This window comes from Mirounga angustirostris, unplaced genomic scaffold (genome assembly GCF_029215605.1).
Source record: "Mirounga angustirostris isolate CCGP_5_RB_7025 unplaced genomic scaffold, mMirAng1.0.hap1 SCAF_16, whole genome shotgun sequence".
Lineage (NCBI taxonomy): Eukaryota > Metazoa > Chordata > Mammalia > Carnivora > Phocidae > Mirounga > Mirounga angustirostris.
In genome coordinates this window covers 50,360,458-50,384,197 of record NW_026991724.1, presented here as the reverse complement: position 1 = coordinate 50,384,197, position 23,740 = coordinate 50,360,458, and the positions used below count along the sequence as shown (strand labels likewise).

The following is a 23,740-nucleotide window of genomic DNA, read 5'->3' as shown; positions in this document are numbered from 1 at the left end:
AAGGAGAACAATGTGAAGACAGGATGAGAGGACAGCCCCTCAGCGGCCCAGAAAATAGCTTACGGGTCCACAGCTGACTAATAAAGAGAACAGGAAAAAAAAAAGAGAGAGAGAGAATAGGAGCAAAGAGCTGGATGGTCTTGGTCACATGGTGAGCTAGGGATTGGTGGATCATAACCGGTATTTGTGGTGAGAAACACCACTCTAGGGAAAACTAAAAAGTGCATACAGTAAAATAAAACTCTAAATATGAGAAGGCTGGGCACCTGGCTGCCTCAGTGGGAAGAGCATGCAACTCTTAATCTCAGGGTTGTTAGTTCAAGCCCCATATTGGACATGGAATATACATAAATAAGCAAACAAATAAAAATAAGTATGAAAAGACTAAAATGTGACATGACATGTAGCAATGGTTAGAGCCACCAACTGTTACTGCTTCAGAATGCAGAAACAAAATTACATCTTCGTTATGGGTTCACAGCGATTAGTATTTACATAACCTTAATTATATACACGCTCTATATTTTCATTTTCAGACTCAGTCTATGGACAAAGCACTGAAGACTTATTTTAACCTTAGAAAGACACCATGGCCGGGCGCCTGGGTGGCTCAGTCGGTTAAGCGGTTGCTTTTGGCTCAGATTGCGATCTTGGGGTCCTGGGATCGAGCCCCGCGTTGGGCTCCTTGCTCCGTGGGCAGTCTGCTTCTCTCTCTCCCTCTGTGCTCTCTCTCTCTCTCAAATAAATAAAATCTGAAAGAAAGAAAGAAAGAAAGAAAGAAAGAAAGAAAGAAAGAAAGAAAGAAAGAAAGAAAGAAAAAGAAAACTAAGATACTGTGGCAATGTAACAATAATAGTATGGGGGACTGACCATAGGAGGTGGGGGAGTGGAGGGCAGGGTAGGGCAATTAATATGCTTATGGGTACACTTGTCAGGAAGTTCAGGCAATAGGCATATTATCTACAAGGACAACGATTACCGATAAACAGTAAAAAATTAAATTCAAATCACCTGTAAAAATTGAGAGTGGGGAAGGACAGGATATAGAATATGTGATAAAGTCACATAAGGGTGGATGGCAGTAGAACATTCAAAACAGAATATTTTTTTAAAAATTCAACTTAGTGAATCAAGAAATGGAGGTACAGGCTTGTTATTTGGCATCATGGGGTTAAACTAGAAGAAATCAATGCAGGGAAGACCAAAAGTGGTTGGAGTGGGAGCAGGACTGAAGCTGGAGGTGGGAAGGCAGACTTCCATTTTTCAGTCTACCCCCTTCTATGTAGTCTAAATCATTCCCCCCATGTGCATGAGTTACTCTTCTACCAAAAAGGAAGGAAAGGTAATCAGGTCAGCTGTGGCAGGGGTGAAGTATACGATGTTTTCAGAAATTCATTTCTTAATGAGCTCGAGGACCCGTATTTTCCCGGTCAGTATCTCTGTATCTATGGATGGGTATTAATTATTCCCGGAGTGATTCGGGGTGTTTCAACACCCAAGCTCTGATTGTGTTGTGTTTATGGACGATGACACGCTCCTAGTCCTTATTCACCTGAATAAGCGATTAGGTAAAGAAGTTGTTGGCACAGCCTGGCCCAAGCCCGGAGCTCCTTCCGAAGCCCCAAACCCCATAGCGAACACGCCTCGGGAGATGGGAAGTGTCAGCGCCACCTTCAGGGGAGGCGGGGAGGATCCTGGCTGGCGCTCGAGCGCACTGGGGAAGGAGCTTGAAGGAGCAAGCTTTACACCTGCTTTTTTGTGACACCCCCCCCCCCCCCGCGAGGTGCGGTCCCCCACTCAGGACCTCCCCTCCAGAGCAGCATTTCTCATCCCTGGCTGCTCGCCAGAATCTTCTGGACGCTTTCAAAAGATGCCCTCCGGGCCACCCCAGGCCAGATAACCCGCTCGGCCCCTGCGCCGGTCCTCTTTAAGGCGCCCACTGCCTAACGCCGGCGATTCTGGCTGTCCGTGTCCCCATTGCTCCGGCCGGGACACCGAGGCGTCGAGGGGGGGGGGGGGGGGACTGCAGCGGCTCCCGCGCAAAAGATCCCTTCCCCCTCTTCCCCCGCAGTGTACCACTGGGCGGAGATGCGGGCCAAGATGCGCATCATGGGCTTCAATGCGCACGCCGTCAAGCCGCTGAACGAGGACGCGGCCGCCGAGCTGGGCGCCGAGCTGCTGGGCGAGGCCACCATCTTCGTCGTGGGCGGCGGCTGCCTGGTGCTGGAGTACTGGCGCCACCAGGCGCTGCGCGGGCGCAAGGAGAGGGAGCGGCACGCCGCCTGGAGCGCGATGCGGGACGAGGTGGGCCGCCTGGCGCTGGCGCTGGAGGCGCTGCAGGATCGCGTGCAGGCGGCGCCGCTGCAGAGCGCGGTGGTGGAGCTGCAGGCGCAGATGCGGGAGGTGCGCGCCCAGCTCGGCGCCCGGGGCCCGCCGTCCGCGCCCCAAGCAACGCCCAAGGAATAGGGGGCCGGGGGACCTGGGTCTTCGATGTGGCTGTGGTCTGGGCTGTGACGTCTCCGACATGACCTTCTGTCCCCACTGTCCCTTCCTGAACCGGCCCAGCTAATAACCACCCTGCCCTTTTAGGGGTAGAAGGGAGGCGGGACTGGGGCTGAGACAACCGGGCTTTTGGTCATGTCCCTACTAACCTGCCCAATGGTACCTTCCGCAGCGGCTCCTCCACCCATTAGTGGAATGTTCCAACAGGAGTCCCATTGCCCACCCCGCCTCCAACTCACCCCCACCCCTAGTCCACTGATTTAGCCCTTTGTAATGGGAAGACATTGTCTTCCATTGGATCCCACCCACCCACTACTAGGTGGGCCAGCAGGACACACGGATCTAGCTAACTCATTCTGTCACTCACACGTCCACTTATCTGAGTGGCTCTCCTGCCCCATCCATTATCCATTACACCAGAACACCCTTTCCCCCTTCTTCATCGGTAAAGACCATTGTAACCAAAATGCAAACTCCCGGGGGACTGTGGGCCCCATCATTTTCCCTACCTCACTTTGGAGGGGGCAGAGAGGGATGGATCTTGGAATGTCTTAGCTCCAGCGAGATCCCCCATGGCTCCTGCCTTCAGTCCATCATCCATTGGTACCTCAGTTGGTCATCCCTTCCCGTGGATCATCCCAACAGATACCCCCACTTCAGTGTGTGCCTTAACCCATGGAAAGGTTGGGCAGGGTCTCCTCGCCTTCTGTGGTCTGTTCCAGCAGGACTTGGTCCTCTGGGTAGAAAAATCGGTCCTGCCTAGGGATGAACCATTCTGTGTTTTGCTCTCAGCTTTGTTTACCTGTCTGAAGTTCTGGACCTACTGTTGTCCTTGTCCACTGTCCTCTACTAGCCCCTCATAGGAACCCCCACCTGTTCCCCTACTACGTGAGGGCACTTGTCACATCCCTCATCCAAACCCGCTCTTGAGTACTCAGGGATTCCTTCTTCCTTCTTGCCTTTGGACTGGTCACCCAGCTCACCCTCACCCTCCTTCCTACAAAGGCTTCCTCCAGTGGGACCACCTGCCCTCAGCCATGAAGTTCCCCCACCCCCATCCAAATGGAATATTCCAACCATGCAGGGTTATCTACCCCACCTACCCCCTGCCCACCCACTGAACCACTGAAGGGGGTGTGTATGAGCTCTGTGATTTCTTAATTCTATTTTTTTAAGACTGTAAGTATTTTATAATTAAAGGAGCTCTGGGGTAAAGAAGTCATCTTTAAGAATGTGTCTGAGAACCATGGTGTACATCTGCAAAATGGGTATAAGGCTCATTGGTTTTAGCAGAGAAGCTGGGAGGATTCCCATAGGAACCAGGCAGAGTCCATCCTATAAGGTGTTTCCCAGATGGGGAAACTGAGGTCCCCGGGGTAGCAAAGGGACTTGCCCAATGCCACACAGTGAGGGACTGTCCTTAGGTTTCTCAGGGTGGTAGATTGGTTGCCGGAGCGTGGGAACTGGAACAGGTCAGGGTGGGAAGGAAGAGGAGGAGGGTAAGGTGGATTACTATGGGAGGGGCACACCCCACCCCTATCCTCATCAGAGCAGCCCTTTGAAATCAATCCAGAAATCTTCACATTTATAAAAAACTGGCAGATTTATTCCATCGGGGCCCATTTTCAAGAAGCTAAAGGTGAAGGTGGGAGAGGAGAGGTTTCCTCCCCTTTTCCTTTCTCCCTCATCTTATTTTCCCCAGGGGGTAAAAATGGCCTGGACCCCAAAACCTACCCAAATAAAAAAACCAAAAAACTGAGGTTCCAAAAAGTTATAGCATCTTAATTCCTCATAGAAAAGGGGAAGGAGCCAAAGGGAAGGGAGCTCCCTGGGGTGGGGGTGAGGGAGGTGCCCCCAGCCTGGTGGGTCATCCCCCCCCTTAAATAGCTGCCCCAAATGGGACAAGCCTGGGGTACAGCATTTAAAAACTCCCCACACCCCTATTTTATCAAAACCAAAGAGAAACAAAATTTCCCTTTCCCCACAACCTAAATATATATATATATTTTTTTTTTCTTAAAAAAAAAATTCGAAGGCATTAAGCGTTAAAGTGAATCTAGAACAAGGGAATGTGAAATTCCCTCCTTCCTTCCCCCTTACTGTGGGGTTAATTGGTACATCCCCAGCAGAGGAACCAGCCCCAAGGGGATGGCGGAGGGGAAGGACCAAAGGGAGCAAAGGGTGGGGGCCTCCCCAGCCAATCAGCAGCCAGTATGGGTGTGGGCGTGGAGCCAAGGAAGCCACACCCCTTTGGAATTTTCCAAGTAGGACGGGGAGTGGGGAAGATGCATCCCTGTGTAGTCTTCAGCCAATTCCAAGTCAAGTTGAGGCAGGGAAAGCGGGGTGACAGGCGGGGTGTGCAGAAAGGAGATATGAGATCTTCCAGGGCCCTGTGGTCAGGGGGAACCCCGCTTCCTCAGCTCCTGGACAAACGCTGGAAGAAAACCGGCAGAGGTCAGGGGCAGAAAAGCCTCTTCTGCCTTCCCTTCCCATACAGGACCCTTTCCGGGAGACACGATGCCTCCAAAGTAAATGTTTAAAATAAAAACCTCACCTTCAATGATTTCCTCTTTTACTTTCTGTAGTTCCTTCCTCACCTCTTCCAGAAGCTCCTGGAAATAATGGGTGCAACCAATGAGGAAGGGTGCCTGGACTTGCAGAAATGAAGCCGCCCTTTCTTAATGACGGAAGGGCCAGAGGAAGAAGGTTCAAGACTCCCCCCATCCCCCAACACACACACACACACACACACACAGTGACATCACTGATAAGGCCACAGAGTGACTGGAGGATTCTAGGGGGAAATTCTGGATCCTTGGAGCCAGATGAAAAGGACTGGAGAGCGTCCAGTACCAGCGCTGACAAATACATTCCTCTCTCCTGCCAATTCCAATTGGTGCTGGCTACCTGGGCCTAGCGTGCTGGAAAGGACTCTGGGTATTCATCAGGAATGACTGCAGTGATAGATTAGTAAGGTCTGTCTCCGGCACTGGAAAAAGGAGGCTGTGGTATGTGTGTCATCCCTGATCTGATTCAATCTCTCCCTTTCTCAAGCTGGAAAACTGAGGTTTCTGAGGCCTTTTCACAGAATCACAGGGCAGGTCGGTGTTAAGAGTTTGGACGCAGATCTCCTTTCTTCCTGTGGCCCCTTTCTAGCCCCCAAACTTCCCCCTCCGGGCCCCTCCCCAAGCTACCTGTTTCACTCTCTCCAGGTCGGACTCATCACTGGAGCTGGGCGTAGAGGGGTGGGCCTCGGAAGTGGTCACAGAAGAAGAGGACTTCATCCTAGGAGAGTCGGTGTGGTTTGGAACAGAAACGAGGTTAGAGAGAGGGTCTGCCTCCCCTGCTTCCCATTCCGGGGGTCGCATTGTGTTCCTTCCTACAAATTTGGCAAATCTCATCTTTTTCGGGGAGGGGGGAGGAGCAGCATGGATGGCCCACCTTGGCAAGGTTGTGCTGTTTTTCTCCCAAGGTCTCCGCACAGGTTCTGGGGGAAAGGCGACAAATCAGGAAGAGATCAGGGACAAGGAATGCCCCGCCTCCATCTTTCCCCCCAGCCCCATCAGCCCCTGTTCAAAGAACCTTCTTAGGAGACTACAATCCCCAGCATTGTTTGCACAGACTCCCCCCATGAGGGGGCGTTCCACGTGAGAACAGGGCACCCTGACTTAAGAGTTCCAGCAGCGAGACCGGCTCACTCACCACTCTGGGCTGGGACTCTGGCCTCTGGCTCCTCCTGCTGGTGGGAAATAAAACTGTCATGAGGCCGACGGCTCATTCTCCTCCTCCCGCTTCAAGCCCCGCCCACTCCTATCACGCACCCGGCCCTCCCCAAATGGTACAGCCTAAGGTGCGTATGGCAGGAAGAGCCCCTAACTCACATTGGCAGATTCATCCTTGGGGGGTTTCTCCCCAACTTGTGTGGCTTTCCTTCTGCAGGAGGGACAGGCAAAAACAGATGACTTCAGCCCTCCCTCAGCCACTAGTAATTCTTACCAGAGTTCTAGAAAGGTGGAGTCTAAGGTGTAGTGTTCTGGAATTCTCCAAAGCTAAGGAAACTGGAGTTTTTAGAAGTTAAGGAAAGTGCTGTTCTCCAACTGGAGTGGTTTACGATTCTCACATTTGGGAATCACAAAATCCTAAGAGTGGGAGGAAGTCTCTGTCTTAGACGGCTGGGATTCTAGGAATCTGAGTTTCCAAGATTCTGAGGCAGGATCTCCTCAGGGGAGAGCCCCTGAGGTCCTACAATTCTGGGTTTCAGAACATTCTGGAGGCTACCTAGGTGGTTCCAAACCTCAGCCATCTCAGGAGAATGGAATCTCCAGCATTATATCCCAAACCTGCCTGTCAAAGAGGGAACTTTCACCCAAAGAAACAAACCAGGCGGGAATCTGAGCCCTCCCCCAACCTCGCCCTACTGAACCGAAATCTCCAGGTGGTAACTGCTGGTCTGAGGGGTTTCTTCCCAGAGCTTTCCAAGGCACTGACGGCTCTAGGCTCCAGGCTCCAGGCTCAGGCTCACCTCCGGGCCAGCATGGCGTTCATCTCTTCCATCAGCCCCCCACCCGTGCTCCGACTGCTCTCTGCTTTGGGGGCTGAGGGCGCCCCTGAGGCCTCCTCCTGCTGGAGAAATTACAAAGAGGAGGGGGCTTTATGGGCGGGCCTCTTGGCCCCCCAGCCCTCCTGTGACACCCCCATCCCCAGAAACTCGGGCCTCATCCCATTATTCCATCAGGGCCATGACCCCACATCCTGCCCCGCATGGGCCCCTCACCTTGCTGACTTTCCTGAGTTTCGCTCCAGCAATGGCTGACGCAAGCCCGGGGGCCCCTGTTCCTCCACCACTGGGGCCTTGTGCTGTGGGGAGAGGGGGCGCAGGGGGTGGGCCTCCCCCTGCTCCGTGCCCTGCGGCCGAGACCCCTGAGGGGGCACCAGGGGGTGGGGGGGGACCAGGAGGAGGAGGAGGTCCTGGAGGTGGGGGTGGTCCCCCAGCTGGGGGAGCAGGTGGGCCTCCTGGAAGAAACACAGAAAAGGAGGGTGCTAAGAGAGGAGCTCACTCCTTGCTGTCCAGCTGGCCCACCCCCTCCTCGGGGAGCTCCCCCCCAACCCCCCAAGGCCACCAAGCAATCACCTGCATTGGAGACTCGGCGCTCCATGTGTTCTGGTGGGCCTGGCTGTTGCCTGAGAAGGGGTGATGGGAGCTGCCATCACTCTGGGGCCCAAGGATGACCAGCAACCTCCCAGCTCCTCTCCCAGATCTCCAGGGAGGCTGACTGCCAATCCCCACCCTTGCCTTCCTCCCCCAGGGGCCCAGGAAAGAGATGGGGGAAGGGTAGGGACAGGGTGGGACCGAGACCTTAGCATTGGAGTCATCAGACTGTCAAGGACATGTGAATTACAAAATGCCCAAGATCTCTTAAACAACCAACTTTTGGACTCTGGGAATGTGGGGGACCAGGATTTGAGGGGTCAGAATGTTCTGCAACTCTGGGTGTGGGTGTTTCTCGGACTCCAGAAGTGGGGTTTTCTGAAAGCCCTTCATTTCTAGCCCCCTGGGAGTAGTAAGAACATTCTGGAAACCGAACTTTGGAGTGTTCTGGACTCTGGGAGGCAGGGGTTCTGGAATATCCTAGAACTCTGGTGCTAGTAAGGTTCTCCACCCAGGGGATGGCCCCACCTCCTTTGCTGCTCCATCTCCTCTGGGGCGGGACCGTTCTGGACAGACCAGGTGGAAGGTGCTGCAGGTGGTGGGGGTGGCGGAGGCCCCCCTCCTGAAGGCGAGAGTAGAAAAGTGTGGTGAGTCAACCCCTGAACTCTGCCCCACCCGGTGACACTCTCCCTCCGCTCTCTCAGGAATCTCTCCCAGAGGCGCTCGCTTCCTTCTTCCTCCAGGACCCTGACCCTTGGGCTGGGATGTGCGTTGCGGGTCGGCACCAGCCTCCCTTGACTGAGCAGGTATGAGGCGGGTGCTGTGAGGATTCCCATAGAAGGCCCACAGCAGGCAGTCACCTGCCCCATTCTTGCATACCAGAATTTGCGTGAACAAGAACGATTCAGGCTGATTTCTAGCATCCGGGCTCTTAACCACGGTCACTGCCACTCAGACCCCAGCCCAAGAACTCGCTGGAAAGATTGGAAGCCTCTTTCTCACCCACCTCCAGGCCTCTGGCTCCCAAAACCTAAATTACCCACCGTGCTTTTCTGGGCCCCCAGCCAAGCAAGCCCTTCCCCACTGGCACTGAGGTTGCCCCAGGAAGGAAACGCCTCTGCCACTGGGGGGATGCGAAGTCCGACAGCAGTCCCCCCAGACCCTGGATGCACCGTGGTCTCCTAAAGTCTCGCCCCTCAGAGTACTGTGTCTGTGGACTGGCAGCCTCATCCCCTGGGCGCTGGTTACAAATGCGGAGGCTCAGGCCGCGCCCCGGCCCATCTGAACCAGAATCTGCACTCACCCACCTGCCCCGGGGATGCGTGTGCGTGCTCACGTTTAAGAAATCCCAACTGGAGATCTTTCTCTTAATAATGAGGCCAGAAAACGAACTGATGACCTGTCACTACAACGGCTACCTAGTGAAAGGGCACAGGGAGCCTTCTGGGGGCTGGAAGGATCTGGATCTGGATCTGGATTGGGGAGGCGGTCACCTGGGAGTGTGCATGTGTAAAAGCATCCCCTTAGGAATCGTGCATTTTATACGCGGGAGCGCGTGGGGCACACAGGAGCCTCTGCAAAGTCCTCCCCATAATTCTCCGCAGTGGCTGTGCAGTAGCAATTGATGAGAATGAGGGGTAATTTGGGGGTGGCAACGCGGCGGCCCCAGGCAGGGCTCCGGCAGTCCCCCCCCCTCACCTTCCAATGCCTCTAGGGCGCTGGCCATGGCCGCCGCGAACTGCGCTGCGTCCTCCTTGCTCCCGAAGTTGAGGCCCCAGACCTGGCGGGCGTCGCGCCACTGGTGGAAGCTGGGGGTGGCCTGGTTATACTTGATACCCCGGACGATGGCACAGTTGATGACCACCTGGATGGGAGGGGAAAGGTGGGTGAGGATGGGGGCGTGCAGGGTGCGGGCCGCAGCCTGCAGAGGGAGAGGGAGGAGCAGGCAGAAGGCCTCACCTGCTGTTCTGGCTGCATCTTCCAGCCAACAACCCGGAAGGTATTGGCTGTTGGGTTGTGGTAGATCTGGACGCGGCTGAAAGCCTGGGGGCCCGTGCCTGCCGGCTGCCATCGTTTATTGCTGTCATCATAAAGCATCACAGTGGCCCAGCTGGAGCAGATGACCGTCTCACTGCGGGGAGGGGGGAGGGCGCAGGGCGGGTTAGTGGAGGGGAGCACGGCCCCCCACCCTCCAAGGGGCCGGTCACCTGCATCTGGCTCTCCCAGGGACATTCAGAGCTTCCCGGCATGTGAGGGGGAGGGAGACACCCCGAGAGGGGAGAGACAGAGACAGACAGACCGGGCATGGGGGAGGGAACAAGCGGAAAGGCAGGGGCTGGAGAGGCAGACAGACAGACAGGCAGATGGAGGAAGACAGAGTCGGGAGACAGACAGAGGCAGGGGACCACAGGTGAGAGAGCCGGGACGGTGCGGACCCAGCACTGGGGACTAGCCCCTGCCTGGTGCTGTCAGACTCAGTTTCCCTGTCTCTGCCAGGGTGCTTGACCAGTCCCCCAGCCCCCCCTCCCTGCTCAGCTCAGAAGAGGAAGCCGAGGCTCAGGGAGGGGAAGGGTGAGGTCTGCAGTACGCTGGGCGTGGATGCCGGATCCCAGGCTCCTATGCCCCATCCATCCGGCTCCCCAGGCACCAGCGGCCATCGGCAGACACTCCCTGCTCGACAGCTGAGGTCTTGGGCAGTGATCCAGACAGCCCCGGCCCCGCCCTCCAGGGCAGGAGATGGCCCCGTCCCCAGACAGTGCCAACCCAAGGCCAGGGCTGGGGTGCCCAGAAGGAGCTCCTGCCCTGGCCTGGGGGTCAGGGAGGCCTTCCTGGAGAAAGCAACATCTGACTCAGCCTTGGCAGGGAGGGGTCAGGAAACTGGTTCAGAGTTCAGGATCTAACATCCAGACCTAGGTTCAAATCCTCGCTGAGACACCTACTCCATGTGACTCAGGGAAGCCACCTTCCCACCCAGGTAACTCTTCCTTGCCTGCAAAGTGGGGACCTTCCAGCCGACTCCCAGGGCAGCAGGAGGAGTAAATGGAGTCTGGGCACAGAAAGCTCTTGGCACGGTGCCTGGCACATACTGAGTGCTTATAACTATTAGCATCCCTTTCACGGCACCCTGAACAGAAGACACCGCTGGGGAGCCAGACAGCCGCATCCCTCCGGAGCCCCCACCAGTCCTTCTGGGTTGGTTCCAAGCCCCCTCCCCCCAGTGAGGAAGCTCAGGCTTCCAGATGGGAAGTGACTTGCCCAAGGTCACACATAGACCAGGGGGAAGCACTAGTCCCCACCCCACCCCCCAGCAGACTTTTTCCTGAAAAGAGGAAGTTGGTGGTCAGGGGTTTCCGGGGAGATAAATTATACCCAGCAATGGCTCCGTCACGGCCAGGACTGGGGGCTGGGGCGGGATGCTAATGTTGTAAAGCGCAGGGCAGGGAAAGCCCCTCGGCAGACCCAGCTCCCCAGTTGCCAGGTCCTAGGCCAGGAAGCTGAGCCCCCCGTTCCTCCCCAAAAGTTTATACAATTGCGGCACCTCCCTCTTACTGGGCCCTTCAGCTAGTTAAGACACCCTAAGCCCTTTCCAGAAGCACTCATTTTATTCTCACTGCAGCCCTCCAAGCAGGGCACTCTTTCATCTTCGTTTTGCAAGTGAGGCCCAGAGAGGTTGAGTGACTTGCCCAGGATCACACAGCTGGTAAGCGGCAGAACGAGGATTTGAACCCAGGCTACCTGGCTCTCAGGTCCTGGTCGGAGACTGCGTGGGCCCTACCCAAATATCAGGTGCTGTTTCCAGACAAGTGCAGCCTCGGGGACTGTTTCTGGCTCCTGCTGCTTCTGGCAGGGCAGGGTGAAGACCTCGCCCACACCTGCCACCCACACCCAGGGCAGACTCTGGCCAGGCGCCCGGGGCTACAGTTGCTACCCCAACCCTGGCTGCACTTTGCTCTCCCAAGCAGCCCTGCCCTGCTGAGTGTCTGGCCTGGCTGGAGAACTGGGCGTCTGCTGAGTGACCCTAGGCTGGTCCTGCCCCTCTCCAGGCCACAGTGTCCCCATTTACAGCACAAGGATCCTGTTAGAACACAAGTCAGATCGTGTCCCTCCTCTTCTCGGAAAGCTCCTGTGGCTCCCCGCAGAAAAAAAGCCAAGTTCTCTCTGTGGTCTGCGTGAGCTGTGTGATCTCTGATCTCATCCCTTCCCTCCCACGAGCTTGCCATTCCAGCCCCACTGCCCTCCATGCTGCTCCTTCAGCATGCCAGACAGATTACCCCCTCGGGCCTGTGCGTTTGTTCTTCCTCAACCTGTATTCTCACCTCCTTCGGGTCTCTGCTTACGTGTCGCCTCTTCTGAGAAGCACTCCCTGACTACCCTATCTAGAAAAACTCCTCCTTCTGGTCCCGAGTTCCATTATTTCACAGCAGGGATCCTACCTGACGGATCCCTGTCTCCCCTACCAAACTGTCCGGGCAGAGATTCTTTTCCTTTTTGTTCCCTGCTGTGTTCACAACCCAGAATGGTGCCTGGCACACACAGTAGGTACTCAACAGTTGCCAAATTAGCCACTTAGTTGTTCATCGTTAAAAGGAAAAACTCTCAACAGAGGCGCTGACGTTTATGGGTTAGTTTGTGCCCCAGACACTGTTTTAGGTACTGGGCCCCCATTTGCACATGACCTCACGGCATGGGCTCTGGGGCTTACCCTCTTAACAGATGAGCAACCGTGGGCACAGAGAGGTGAGGACACTTGTCCCAGGTCATTTAGCAAGAGCGCGGAGGGGCTCATATGCGAACCCTGGTCTACCCAAGTTCTTAACCTCATTTAAAGAGGAGGAAAGAGCTAAGCTGACTATCTTAAGAGGCGAGGTATAAACTGGTGTGTATCAGAGATTTAAAAAAAAAAAAAAGTGTGGGGATGCAAATACATCCGCACACAGGGGGGTGAGGAGATATAAGCAGAGGGAGCTTCTCAGGAGGCTAGCCGGGAGGGCCGCCGCGGGGCCCGAGGAAGGAGGGAGGAAATGGATGTTTTGTGCTGTTTACCCTTTTGAATTGCTTATTTCTTTTCTTTTTCAACCATGGGGGGGGGGCGCGGCGGCGGTATTATCTAGAAAACACTTATTCAGTACTTAAGTTCAAAAAGCAAAACTCTAAAGCAGACAAAAGCTTGAATGGAAAAATCCCACAGCCCAGGAGGCAGGGAGTGGGTCCGAAACGGGGATGCGCAAGTTCTGCCCTCGATTTGACATTCCCAGCCAGCCCAGGACCCCACACCTCCCCCCAGAAGCCCCTCCGGTTCTGGAAGACTCTCCCAACATGTGGCGGATGACAAAGGGTGCAAGTCACTCCCTTGCTATGTAGCTTCAAATCTCTGAGCTGCAGTTTCTAGCCCTGGAAACCAGAACTCACTGGGTTTGCCCTAAGGATTCAGAGAGATAAGAAAAGCCCTAAGCTCAGGACCTGGAACTTGGCACACTCTGCTCAGGCAGCTGAGTGTCAAAACAGGAGGAAGACGGTTTCTCATCACTGGAGGCAATCAAGCATAGTCACTCTGGTTTACTCAAGCCTTCCAGATTAGGGGCTTGCCCTTCCCTCACCCCTTCATTCCCCACCTCAGGATTTACCCCGCAGCCTCTTTAAACCATAAAACTTGTAATCCACTCCCCAGCACCCCTTGGGCACACAACTAGAGCCCTTCCAAACTGCAAGTGTTTGCAGCAAGCCTGGGTAAGGAACCAGATCTAGGGTCTTTGGGTTTGTGTGGGTTCATTTTCATCCCTCCTCCCCTCAGTTTCCCATAAGCCTGTTTCCCATAAATGAACAGAAAGGTAAAGGGTTCTTTTTGCTTATCTGCGTTATCTTAAGTGTTCATAGAGCGAAAACACGTTACCTGTGGTTTTTTTTTTTAAGACCATTACAGGTTTTATTTTCCTTTTTCTGTCGTAGCATAATAGTCTGGAGACCGCCCTAAATTCAAATCCAGAGTTGCCTACTTCCAAACTGACTTTAATAGGTGATTTACTTAATTTCTCTGTGCCTCAGTTGTCCCATGGAGGGGGTCAGTCATAATAATACAGTGCCTGGCACAGAGTAGATGTTTGATCAAATGGTCTCTTACTATTACTTAAAAAAAAAAATGTGTTTAAGGTAACAATAATTACCATTACTGGAAGAGGAAAAGAAATGGACCCAAATACTTCTCGAGTCCCTTCTGCCCTGAGATTCTCAGACCTCTGCCCCCTTTCTCAGCCTTCCCAGAATTCCAGCTAAGTCTCGCACACAGCAGACACTCAACAAATATTTGTCAAACTGGGAGAAAAATAACTATATCTTGTAATTTTCCATTTTAACATCCTTCCAACTGCCCCCAAGGCTGTCCCCGGCCAAACCAGACAGAAATCAGAGGATCCCAGTCCCCTCCCCTCCCCTCCACACTGCCTGTGAACTGCTCAGGGATCTCGGGTCAGACCTTTCTCTTTGAGACTCAGTTTCCCCGGCTGCCCTCATACAGGGGCATGGGTCTTTTTGAATTCTAGCTGTCCTGGAAGAGGGGGCACAGCCCAGCAAGTTAGGTGTGGCCATCAGCAGGGAAGACCCCTCGGGGAGGTGGGAGTAACCCTCTGGTGGGACACACCGCAACTCAACTCCTGCCCACCCCCCACCCCAGGAGGTGGGAGGTTTGGCCGCATCCAGCAGTAGGGGGGCCCTGTGGGAGGGCCAAGGCCTCCGGGACTGGGGGAGGGGAGGCGGGAGGCCGGCCCAGACACTGCTCCTGCCCTTTTACGGTCTCACAGCGAGTGAGGCAGCAGTAACTCGGACATCCGCCATCCGCCTTCCACGGTGCCTGGGACCGGAAACGCGAGGGGGGGGGCGAGGGGCGGGGCTGGGGAGCAGTGGGAGAGGAGAGTCCCCTGGGAAGAGGGTGAGGGAAGTGAGCCCGGCTCCCGAAAAATGCCCCCTCTCCAGGGCAGGCCTTGAAGCGATGTTGCTATAATGGGGGTAGGCAGGAGACCCTGGGGGTGTCTGTGGGTGCCCCCGGCTCCAAATTTTCCAACACTTTCACATCAGAAGGGACACATGCGGAGGGGACTGTCTAATGGTCCTAAAAAGCAATGCCACTCTTGATGTCAGAGGGCAGAGGCATGAGACCGTAGGGGGAAGTGGGAGGATGTGGGCAGCAGGGGGTTAATCCCCAGTCCTCCTCGGGGGCCTCCCCCTCAAGCTGGGGGCTTTGGGGGCAGGAAGTCCCTGAGAGAGTGGAGGAAGGGAGATAGTATTGTCAGGCTTGGGCCCCAAGGGAGAGATTATGGGGGGCCAGGGGGAGGGGAGAGTGGGGGAGGGTCTACTCTGGCCCCCCAGCCCACACTGGCCCCGCGCTCAGGTGAGCCCCGGAGTTTTGAGGGAGGGCTGGGTAAGACAAAATCCCTGGGTCCTTTGGGTCCCCCCACCCCCAAGATTAAATTATTGGGAAGATAGCTGGGACAGTCTTGGAAGCCTGGGTCCCAAGGGGAGAGGGCTATGACCTTGAAGCTTCACAGCACCCCCCCAACCCCACAGCTCCGGATGGCCAGGAAGGGGGGCGGTGGTGAGAGCAGGGGGAGGCGCGTGGTGGGGAAAGCAGCCGGCCCACAGCGCTCCTTGCCCGCCCCCCCACACCAGCTGTCTCGACAGGTGAGTCAGGAAGACAAAGGCCCCTCTTCCCCCAGCTGCCGCGCCCCCTCCCACCCCAGGACCGCGCAGGTGGGGGTGAGGGGCCGCCCTTTTGGCCCGGGGCCGGGGAGCCGCCTTCCACTCTGAGCGCTGGAGCTCCGTCCTAGGCACCGCTGGTTTCAAGCAGAATGTGGGTGGGGAGCGGCGGGGGAGGGGAGTCCCAGCCAGACCCTCGAGGCTGCGTCTGGGTCCGTGGGTCCGTCCGCACCAACCTCCAGAGGAGGACGAGAGCCCCCCAAATTTAGGGGGTTAAGTACCCCCGAAGTTAAGAAGCGAGGTCCCACTTGGGAGGGCTTTTCCAGCGCCACGTAAAGGGAGACCCCGCAAGCCAAGGTCTACGTCTCAAATCTCTCTTCCCGGTCCCAGGGACCCCCAAACCGGTCCCCCATCCCTCCCAGAGCCCAAGTTGAGATTTGGGGGGAGTCTGAGCCCTGCCTAAATCCTGGCCTCCATGCAGGGAGTATCTGCCAACTTGGAGGTTCTCTGAAAAGTCTTTAATAAATTCGGGAGTCCTCGGAGCGCCCCCAAATCTAAGGGCTCCCAGGAGAACCTCACAGGCACCACCCCAAGACTTAGGAGTCATGGCCAAGTGGTCAGTATTTGGAACTCGTCCAAGGGGGCTCGGCTTCAAATCCGAGGCCCCCAGTGCCCTGTCCCCAAATTCCAGCCCGGAGCAAGCTGGGGGAGGGGGACAAAGGCGGGGCGGGGAGCCCGCGCGGAGCGCGAAAGGGTTTGGAGGCAGTTCGAGGCTCACCTCATGGCTGCTCAGCGGGAGGGCGGCGCACCCACGGGTGGGTGCTCCCGGGGCGCCCCTGGCTCAAGGTTCAGGGGTTCGGGGCTGGCTCCAGATTCTGCTCAGTCTCCCCCAGGGTCCCGCCCCATAGAGTCCAGCTTCCTGGAGGGGAACGCGGACGGGGCCGGGGCGGGTCCTCAGGCGCCTCCTCCCTCCGGAGGTTTGATCGGGGGTCCCTGCGGCAGAAAGGGGGTGCGGCGTCCCGTCCCCGGCGCGCCCCCTCGGCCGGCGGCGGGTACAATGTTACTCTTACTACTGTACTTCTCTTCGCTACATTTCGTTCCAAAATTCCACTCCCCGCACCCACAATGCCCTGCGCCTTAAAGGGGCCGCGGAAACCTCAAGACAGTGGGGTGGGGGGGGGTGAAGGGCGCTTAAAAGGGCAACGCGGAACCCTAGACTTCCGCTATTTACCTCTTCCCCAACGTTATTGCATAGAGATGCACGCCGAGGGTCACCCCCAAATTAGGGGGCAAGTTTGGTGGAGGTAAGGGATCCTTCCTGATCCCTCGTTCTCTCCCACGATGGAAATTCTTAGGAGGACCTTAATGGGGACCCAATTTCTTCTCACCTTCCCCAACGACTTCTCCATTTCTTCACATTCTGCTCAGTTTGCGGGGGGGCGAAGAGGATCCTCTGCTTAAACATAGATTCTCTCAGATTTTCTCCCTTAAATGCTACCTTCACACCCGCAATGTCTCTCTTCTCTGCCAATTTATGAAGGGCTACTAAGGGGTAAACCCCCTTTCCCAGCACAGGAGGGGGATGGGCGGGGAGGGTCCCATCCCTCTCACCGCCCCCCCCCGCCCGCCCCAGGAAGGTGAGGAGGAAGTGGGCCGAGGGGGCGCGGCCGGCCGCTGACTCACAGCCGAGGGGTGGGGGTGGGGGTGCGGCGCTGGACCTGGGTGGGGGTGGGACTCCAGGTTCCCGTGTGTATAAAGCCCCCGGACCTCTCCCCACGCACGCCCCGCCGTGACTCAGTTTCACCCGCAGAGGATGGTGGGATCATCCAGCAAGAGGTGGGCGCGGAGGCAGGGGCACCCACCCTAGTGCTGGCTCCTGGCAACCCCCTCCCCCACGCGGCGGCTTGGGGCTCAGCCCCAACACCCTCCCAGGCTTCCGCAGCGAGTCCCGCAAGCCCCGCCCCATGTGACGCCACTAGTGGCCCCTCCCCTCCCGTAGAGCGCCACCTGGCCCGGGTCAGGTGCCCTAGGCGTGCGCAGGGTGCCTGGGAAGTCATCAGGGCAACGTTAACAAATGGGTAAACTGAGGCCTGGAGGTAAGGAGTAAATCTAGGCCGCAGCCCTCTTGCCTGAGCCCTCAGAATCACAGTGGTGCCTGGGTGCGAGGTAGGAGTGTGAAACCAACAATTCGCAGGACCCAGCTGACCAGGTAAAGGAATCACCTTTCCCAGGCTTTATTCAAGCCTGGCGCTCTGCCTGGATGCTGTTCTGACCTTCTTCACTTCATCCTTTGAGGCCATGCTCTGACATTAATTCTTCTCTAAAGAACTGAGTAATCTCCCCTATCTACCCTCTCTGGGAGTTCTTGAACGCTAAGCCACCTAGGTTGTAATTATTTCCCACTCTGTCCCCTCAGCTGTAAGTTCTTCGGGGACAGGGGTAGACTTGATCAGTTTCTGTGCCTCACTCAATCCAGCCAGGCCCAGAACACCAGCTCAACACACATTTATCCGACAGAATGAGAACCCCAGTTCTTTGTGACCTCAGGCAACTTTTTTCGCCTCTCTATGGCTCAGCTTTCCCATCTGTGAAATGGGAGGGTTAGTACTTCTGTGTGCCGCCTGCACTTCGTTCAGCAAAGTTTCCTTTCTTTTCTCTTTTAAGATTTTATTTATTTATTTATTTATTTATCAGAGAGAGGGAGCGCGCGCGCGTGCACGAGCAGGGGGAGGGGCAGGCAGAGGGAGAAGCAGGCTCCCCGCGGAGCAAGGAGCCCGATGCGGGGCTCGATCCCAGGACCCTGAGATCATGACCTGAGCCGAAGACAGATCCTAAACTGACTGAGCCACCCAGGCGTCCCAGCAAAGTTTTCTATAAAGGTCCAAATAATAAATATTTGGGACATATCAGACATAGGGTATCTTTCACATATTCCCCTTTTTCCTCCCATCCTTTTAAAAATGTAAAAACCATTCTTAGCTCAGGTGCTGTACAAAACAGGTGGTAGGACCCGTTACACTAGAGACTGGCATATGTACACAGGAAACCTGATCGAGGATCTTTGTGGCAGCAGCGATGTGAGAGCAAGAAATTGGGAATAGTTTAAATGACCATCAAGGGGTGCCTGGGTGGCTCAGTCCGTTAAGTGTCAGCCTTTGGCTCAGGTCATGATCTTGGGGTCCTGGGATCGAGTCCCACGTGGGGCTCTCTGCTCGGCAGGGTCTGCTTCTCCCTCTCCTTCTGCCCCTCCCTCCTGCTCTTTCAAATAAAAAAATAAAATCTTTTAAAAAAAAATGTCCATCAAGAGGAGGATGGATAGTGAAACCATTGTAGATCCCCTTGTCTGCAGTGCTGGGCAGCAGCGGGGAAAAAAATGAGGTGTGTAAATGGCAGGAAAGTAGTCTCAAACATATCACTGAGGGGAAAAAAAACAATTGCCAAGTAATACACAGTATGAAAAAAAGCAAGGAAACACCAAAGTTACCACATACATGTGTGTACACGCAGAGTAAAAGGTCTGGAAAGATCCACTCCAAACTCATTACACTGGTTACTGATAGGATAGAGAATGGGCAAATATTTGATGGTCATAGACATCTCAAGACATCCCAAGCCTCATCTTGAAAATGCCACGTTCCATCCAGCCTCTAGGCTTTTGCACTGGCTATTCCTTGTGCCTGGGGACACTCTTCCCTGGCATATTTGCATGGCTGGCCCCTTCTCAGAGTTCTTCCCTGATCCCCCTATTTAAAACCCCAGGTGGAAAACTGAGTGGCTAAGGAGTAGGGGGGAGAAAGACTTCTCTTTTTTCTTTTCTTTTTTTTTTTTTTTTTAGGGGCAGCCCGGAGCCAGCCAGGCAGTTTTATTGAAATATTTTTAAATATATTTTCACGTGTTAGTCTCATGGGTCAGCAATGCTTTGTCTGGTTCAGTGATCAAGACTTTTCATTTTTTTTAAAAGATTTTATTTATTTATTTGACAGAGAGAGCACAAGCAGGGGGAGAGAAGAGGGAGAGGGAGAAGCAGGCTCCCTGCTGAGCAGGGAGCCCCGCTGAACGCTTGGGGGCTTGATCCCAGGACCTTTCATTTTTGTAAACCATTTTGTACCCTTTGAATTTTGAACCAAGTGAACTTCCCCCCATTCAAAAAAAAAAAAAATACAATTAAAAAAAAAGCAAAGTAGCTCCCCTAGACATCTTATCACCCTGTCCTGTTTTATTTTCCTTGAGACACTTATCAGTATCTGAAATGATATTATCAGTTCCCTTGTTCGCTGTCTCCCCCCCACACAGGAGGAGGTGGGCCCCCAGGGAGAGGGAGGGGCGGGATCTCAGTGGTTCCGCCCGGTTGATGGCGGTGAGCAGGGCCTGGCACGCAGCAGGTGCCCAGTACGTATCTGCCAAATGACAAGACAAATAATGTCTGGATTGTTGTTGTTGTTTCTACAAGAGAAATTTATTTTCAGTTATATATCATTAAAATTTAATAATAGATACTCTCCCCTAACTCCCCCCAAAACAGATGAAAAATGGGAATGGAAGAGAAGGTTATTGAACTGGGTGATCACGCAAGGGTCCATTCAGCTCAAAATATTTCAAAAACACTTGATTTGGTTTGGGGTGGTTCTTTCTTTTTTCTTTCTTTCTTTCTCTCTCTCTTTCTTTCTTTCTTTTCTTTCTCTTTCTTTCTCTTTCTTTTCTTTCTTTCTTAGTTCAGAGGGTGGGTAGAATTTCCCCTCATAAGACTTTCTGTGAGAGGGAAGGAGGAGAAGGGGAAATAAGCATTCCGGGGTTCCTCCATCCGTTTGTCTTCCTTCCGCCGGTCTGTGTAGCTGGGGAAGAGGTTCTCTTCCTTAGTTCCTTTCAGGCCACGGCTGGGCAGAGGATCCCCAAAGGGCAACGGCTGTCAGGGCTTCAAGTCCAAGGAAGAGTCTGAATGGGTGCCGGTGGGCTTTCCAGCCCCATTCGGGCCCTTCTGTAACAAAGAAGGTGGGAAATGGCTAATAAGAACCTCTTCTTGGTTCTCAGTATCTGCTCCCCTCTATTCTGGAAGCACCACTCCTATTTGCCTTTGAGGGGCCGCCATTCCCCATCTCCCAATCCTTTTGGTTTGGGTGGAGTGGACCTCAGCCCCAAGCGCTAGGGGTGGGCATGTGACCCCAGCCTAGCCAGTCAGAGAATGGTGACTGGTCAGACATGCGGTACAGTGTGGCCAATGAGAGCCAGCTGTGGAACCAGGGCTCCCGCTACTAGGAACCTGGTGAACTCTCTCCACTGGGGATGTTGGGCTCCTGGGATGGGAGGCTAGAACTGCAACTCTCTGCTACCTTGTGCAGAGACCCTGCCTGCAAATGAAGTCAGTGATGAGAAAGTAAAACTAAGAGGTGCTTCCTGATGACATCATCTGACAACTGGAGTAGTCATGCCTTCCGTCCTTGAAGTCTTCAATGACATAACCCAGTAAGTTCCCTGTTTTGCTTTCCCATGTGGAATTGGGTTTCTGTCAGTTGCAAATCAAACAATCCTGACAAATACCTCCTACTGCTGCTGGGGAATTATCAAAAATCGCCCCCCTCCCCTTCTCCTCCAGGTTATTTACCTGAACTCCCTTCTCTGCCATGCAAAGGACTGGGGGCTTGAGCCCCAGCTCCCTCCCTCCCATTTCCTCCCTGACTCCACCACCTCTTCGGACAGCTCCAGATTCTGTCCATGCCCGAGTCACCACTTCTCTTGTCCAAGACCCAGACCATCCTCAGAGATGTCCCCGGTAGTCTCTGCAGCACATTTAGGGCTTGGGATTGGTCATAAACATTCCTGGAATTTTTGTGCCTTATTTATGGATGGAGGGGGTGGTGCTTGGGATGATGGGGCTTTACAGAGTAATGCAGGGGACACATGTCTCCGGAAGAGGAGCAGTCTCTTCTCTGCTTCTGCTTACCCCCTCCCCTGCCCCCATCATGTCTAGCACAATGCTTCAGAGCCAGGAGTGAGAATTTATTAATATACCAGGCAAGTCCCTTGTCTCCTCTGGCCTCAATTTCCCCAACACTAAAGGAGGTAGGAGGGCTGGGTTACAGGCTTCCAAGAGAAACATTCAAGAACATAGGGTCCTTACCTGCCAGTTGCGTCCTGGGGCCTGGCAGAGCTGAGAATAAGCTTCAGCAAGGACAGCAGCCCTGGAGAGCCGAGAGAGGCCCTCAGGAGGGGACCCTCCTTCTACCACCCCTGCCCCCATCCCACCTCCCCCCCCAACACACTCACTTGCAGTACAGCCCTCCCCCAGGAGGTAAATCTGGGATGTCCTCCGAGGCCAGAGTCCAGAAAACCGTGTTCAGGCTGGGGGGCTCCTGAGCAGAGGAACACAGCTCTGAGGAGGCAAGGATTACGTGGATGTCCTTGCCCACTGACCACCCCTCCCGCTAAGCTTCTGGAGCCTGCTCACCGGCGACCCTGCGGCCCAGGGCTGCGTCCAGCGCTAGCTCCTTCCTGATGGCCTCCTCACAAGGCCTGGGGGCCCCGGGGAAGCAGACCAGGATGCAGGTCATGTTGTCCAGGCTACCCTGGAGAAAGTGGGGAAAAGGGAGCCTGGTGAGACACGGCTGAATGCCCCCGCACGGGGCTCCATGCCCTTGGAAGCGCAGCTTCCCAACAATCTCAGTTCTAGTGCCCTCCTCCCCAGTCTGGTGGGGCCCCTTCCTCTCAAGTCTTGCCCATCTGCCCGTCTAAACCAAGTCCTCCCACCAGGACCAGTCATCTAGATCACTTCCTTTCACTGTCCTAGCCTCACTCTATCAGAGAACCGCTCCCCTTCGCCGAAGCTCCTCCCACTCCGCTGCCCTGTTGCTCTCCCTTTTATTTTATTTTATTTTTATTTTTTTTAAAGATTTTATTTACTTATTCATGAGAGAGAGAGAGAGAGAGAGGCAGAGGGAGAAGCAGACTTCCCGCAGAGCGGGGAGCCCGATGCGGGACTCGATCCCAGGACTCCGGGATCATGACCTGAGCCGAAGGCAGACGCTTAACCATCTGAGCCACCCAGGCGCCCTGTTGCTCTCCCTTTTGGCACTAATCTTACCCTAAAACCCAGAGCAGTCCGTTCCAAAAGACCACGCCCTTTCTCTTAAGTCCCTCCCACTTGCCTATCCAGTTCTATAGGGTTCTCCCATCTTGCTTCAAGACAGCCCTCAGTCTCCGCCCCCTCCACGTTTTGGCCCTGCCCACTCCGGCAGGCCACGCCCTTTAGTGGAGCCTTACCCCTCGTTTGAGGGAGCCTCTCCCTCAAGATCCCTTCTCCCTAGATCCTTTAAATTCTTCCCCTCAGTGACTCCAAGCCCCGCCCTCAGGACCTTGCACAGACACGTGTCCAGTAGCTGCGCGCAGAGAAGCTCCGGGGCCAGGCCCACGCAGAGGCGCGATGCCACCAGTCCCGCCAGGGCAGCGCCAGACATCGCGTCCCACACACCGTCGGAGGCCAATAGCAAGAACTCGTCCTCGCCCTGGCGAGCCAGGGCGGTCACCTCAGGTTCCGCGGAAACGAGCTGCAGCTCAGGGGGCCTTCCCGGAGCCCCTTTGTAAGCAAAGTCGCCCAGCGCTCGGGATACTGCCAGAGAGCCTTCGAGACGCCGGCGGCGGATGATGCCTCCCGCGTTGTGGATGCGCTCCCGTTCCCGGGGCCGGAGGGGCCGATGGTCCTCGGTGCTGAAGGCCACGGCGCCGGCGCGACTCAGCATCGCTCGGGAGTCACCGCAGTGCGCCAGGTACAGAAATCGCGGGGAGACGAGCAACGCCACGGCTGTGGAGCCCCCCGGCTCGCCCCGAGGCCAGAGCGCACGCAGCTGTGCGTCTGCGCTCAGAAAGGCTCGGCGTAGCGCCCCGCGCACTCCCTCGGGTTCGCCGGGCGCTGGGCCCAGTGCCTCGAGCACGTGGCCCGGCAGGTGGCGCGCGCCGAAGAGGGCAGCTCGCGTCCCGCCGTGGCCGTCGAGGACCGCAAAGAATGCCCAGCCTGGCGGTAGCCCGGGCAGCTCGAGCCAAGCGCAGTGCGCGTCCTCCATGTACGCGCGCCAGCCTTGCACAGCGCTCGCCCCGAAGCGCAGGCCACAAGACGCGGCCGCACCCCCGTGCGGCCGCTGGACGCATCGCGGCGCGTCCAGGAGCAACCGAGGCCCATGCTGAGTCCTGTGCCCCTCCTCCGCTTCCTCTTCTGACTCCTGTTTTTTGCGGGCTGGCCAGAGGAGACGCTCCAGCAGGCGGGCAAAGGCAGCCATCCTTCAGCCCTGGGATCAGGAAGCCTCCACCCTCTGCACCTGCCCCCGCCCCCACACTCCATTAATCCCCTCCACTGTGAGATTTTAAACCACCTAAATCTCCTTCCTGCGCCCTTGACCTGCACTCAAGTGGAGTTAC

The 23,740-nt window shown here is 55.5% G+C and overlaps 3 protein-coding genes across 6 annotated transcripts; 1 reads left to right on the top strand and 2 right to left on the bottom strand.

Annotated features, from left to right (window-relative positions):
- Positions 1-1,820: 1,820 nt before the first annotated feature.
- On the top strand, positions 1,821-3,969 carry OPA3 (outer mitochondrial membrane lipid metabolism regulator OPA3). The gene has a single exon (XM_064581495.1). The coding sequence runs from the start codon at positions 2,089-2,091 to the stop codon at positions 2,464-2,466; it is 378 nt and encodes a 125-aa protein (XP_064437565.1). The 5' UTR covers positions 1,821-2,088; the 3' UTR covers positions 2,467-3,969.
- Positions 3,970-4,080: 111 nt separating this feature from the next.
- On the bottom strand, positions 4,081-16,929 carry VASP (vasodilator stimulated phosphoprotein). Of its 4 annotated transcripts, none has more exons than XM_045891755.3 (13): positions 16,726-16,929; positions 9,611-9,782; positions 9,350-9,515; positions 8,180-8,273; positions 7,634-7,683; positions 7,277-7,515; positions 7,025-7,125; positions 6,384-6,435; positions 6,205-6,238; positions 5,944-5,989; positions 5,697-5,787; positions 5,057-5,114; positions 4,081-4,936 (listed from the first exon to the last, which is right to left on the bottom strand). In XM_045891755.3, exons 1-13 carry the CDS (start codon positions 16,800-16,802, stop codon positions 4,899-4,901), a joined length of 1,218 nt encoding a protein of 405 aa, XP_045747711.1. In that variant the 5' UTR covers positions 16,803-16,929; the 3' UTR covers positions 4,081-4,898. The 4 variants fall into 4 exon arrangements, with proteins under 4 accessions (XP_045747711.1, XP_045747708.1, XP_045747712.1 ...); XM_045891752.3 differs by having other exon boundaries at positions 6,205-6,241; positions 16,726-16,921; XM_045891756.3 differs by lacking the exon at positions 16,726-16,929 and adding an exon at positions 16,116-16,481 and having other exon boundaries at positions 6,205-6,241.
- A 3,078-nt stretch (positions 16,930-20,007) lies between these two features.
- On the bottom strand, positions 20,008-23,601 carry PPM1N (protein phosphatase, Mg2+/Mn2+ dependent 1N (putative)). The gene is made up of 5 exons (XM_064581494.1): positions 22,684-23,601; positions 21,780-21,897; positions 21,599-21,704; positions 21,453-21,513; positions 20,008-20,312 (listed from the first exon to the last, which is right to left on the bottom strand). The coding sequence occupies exons 1-5, from the start codon at positions 23,599-23,601 to the stop codon at positions 20,244-20,246; spliced, it is 1,272 nt and encodes a 423-aa protein (XP_064437564.1). The 3' UTR covers positions 20,008-20,243.
- Between the last annotated feature and the right edge of the window lie 139 nt (positions 23,602-23,740).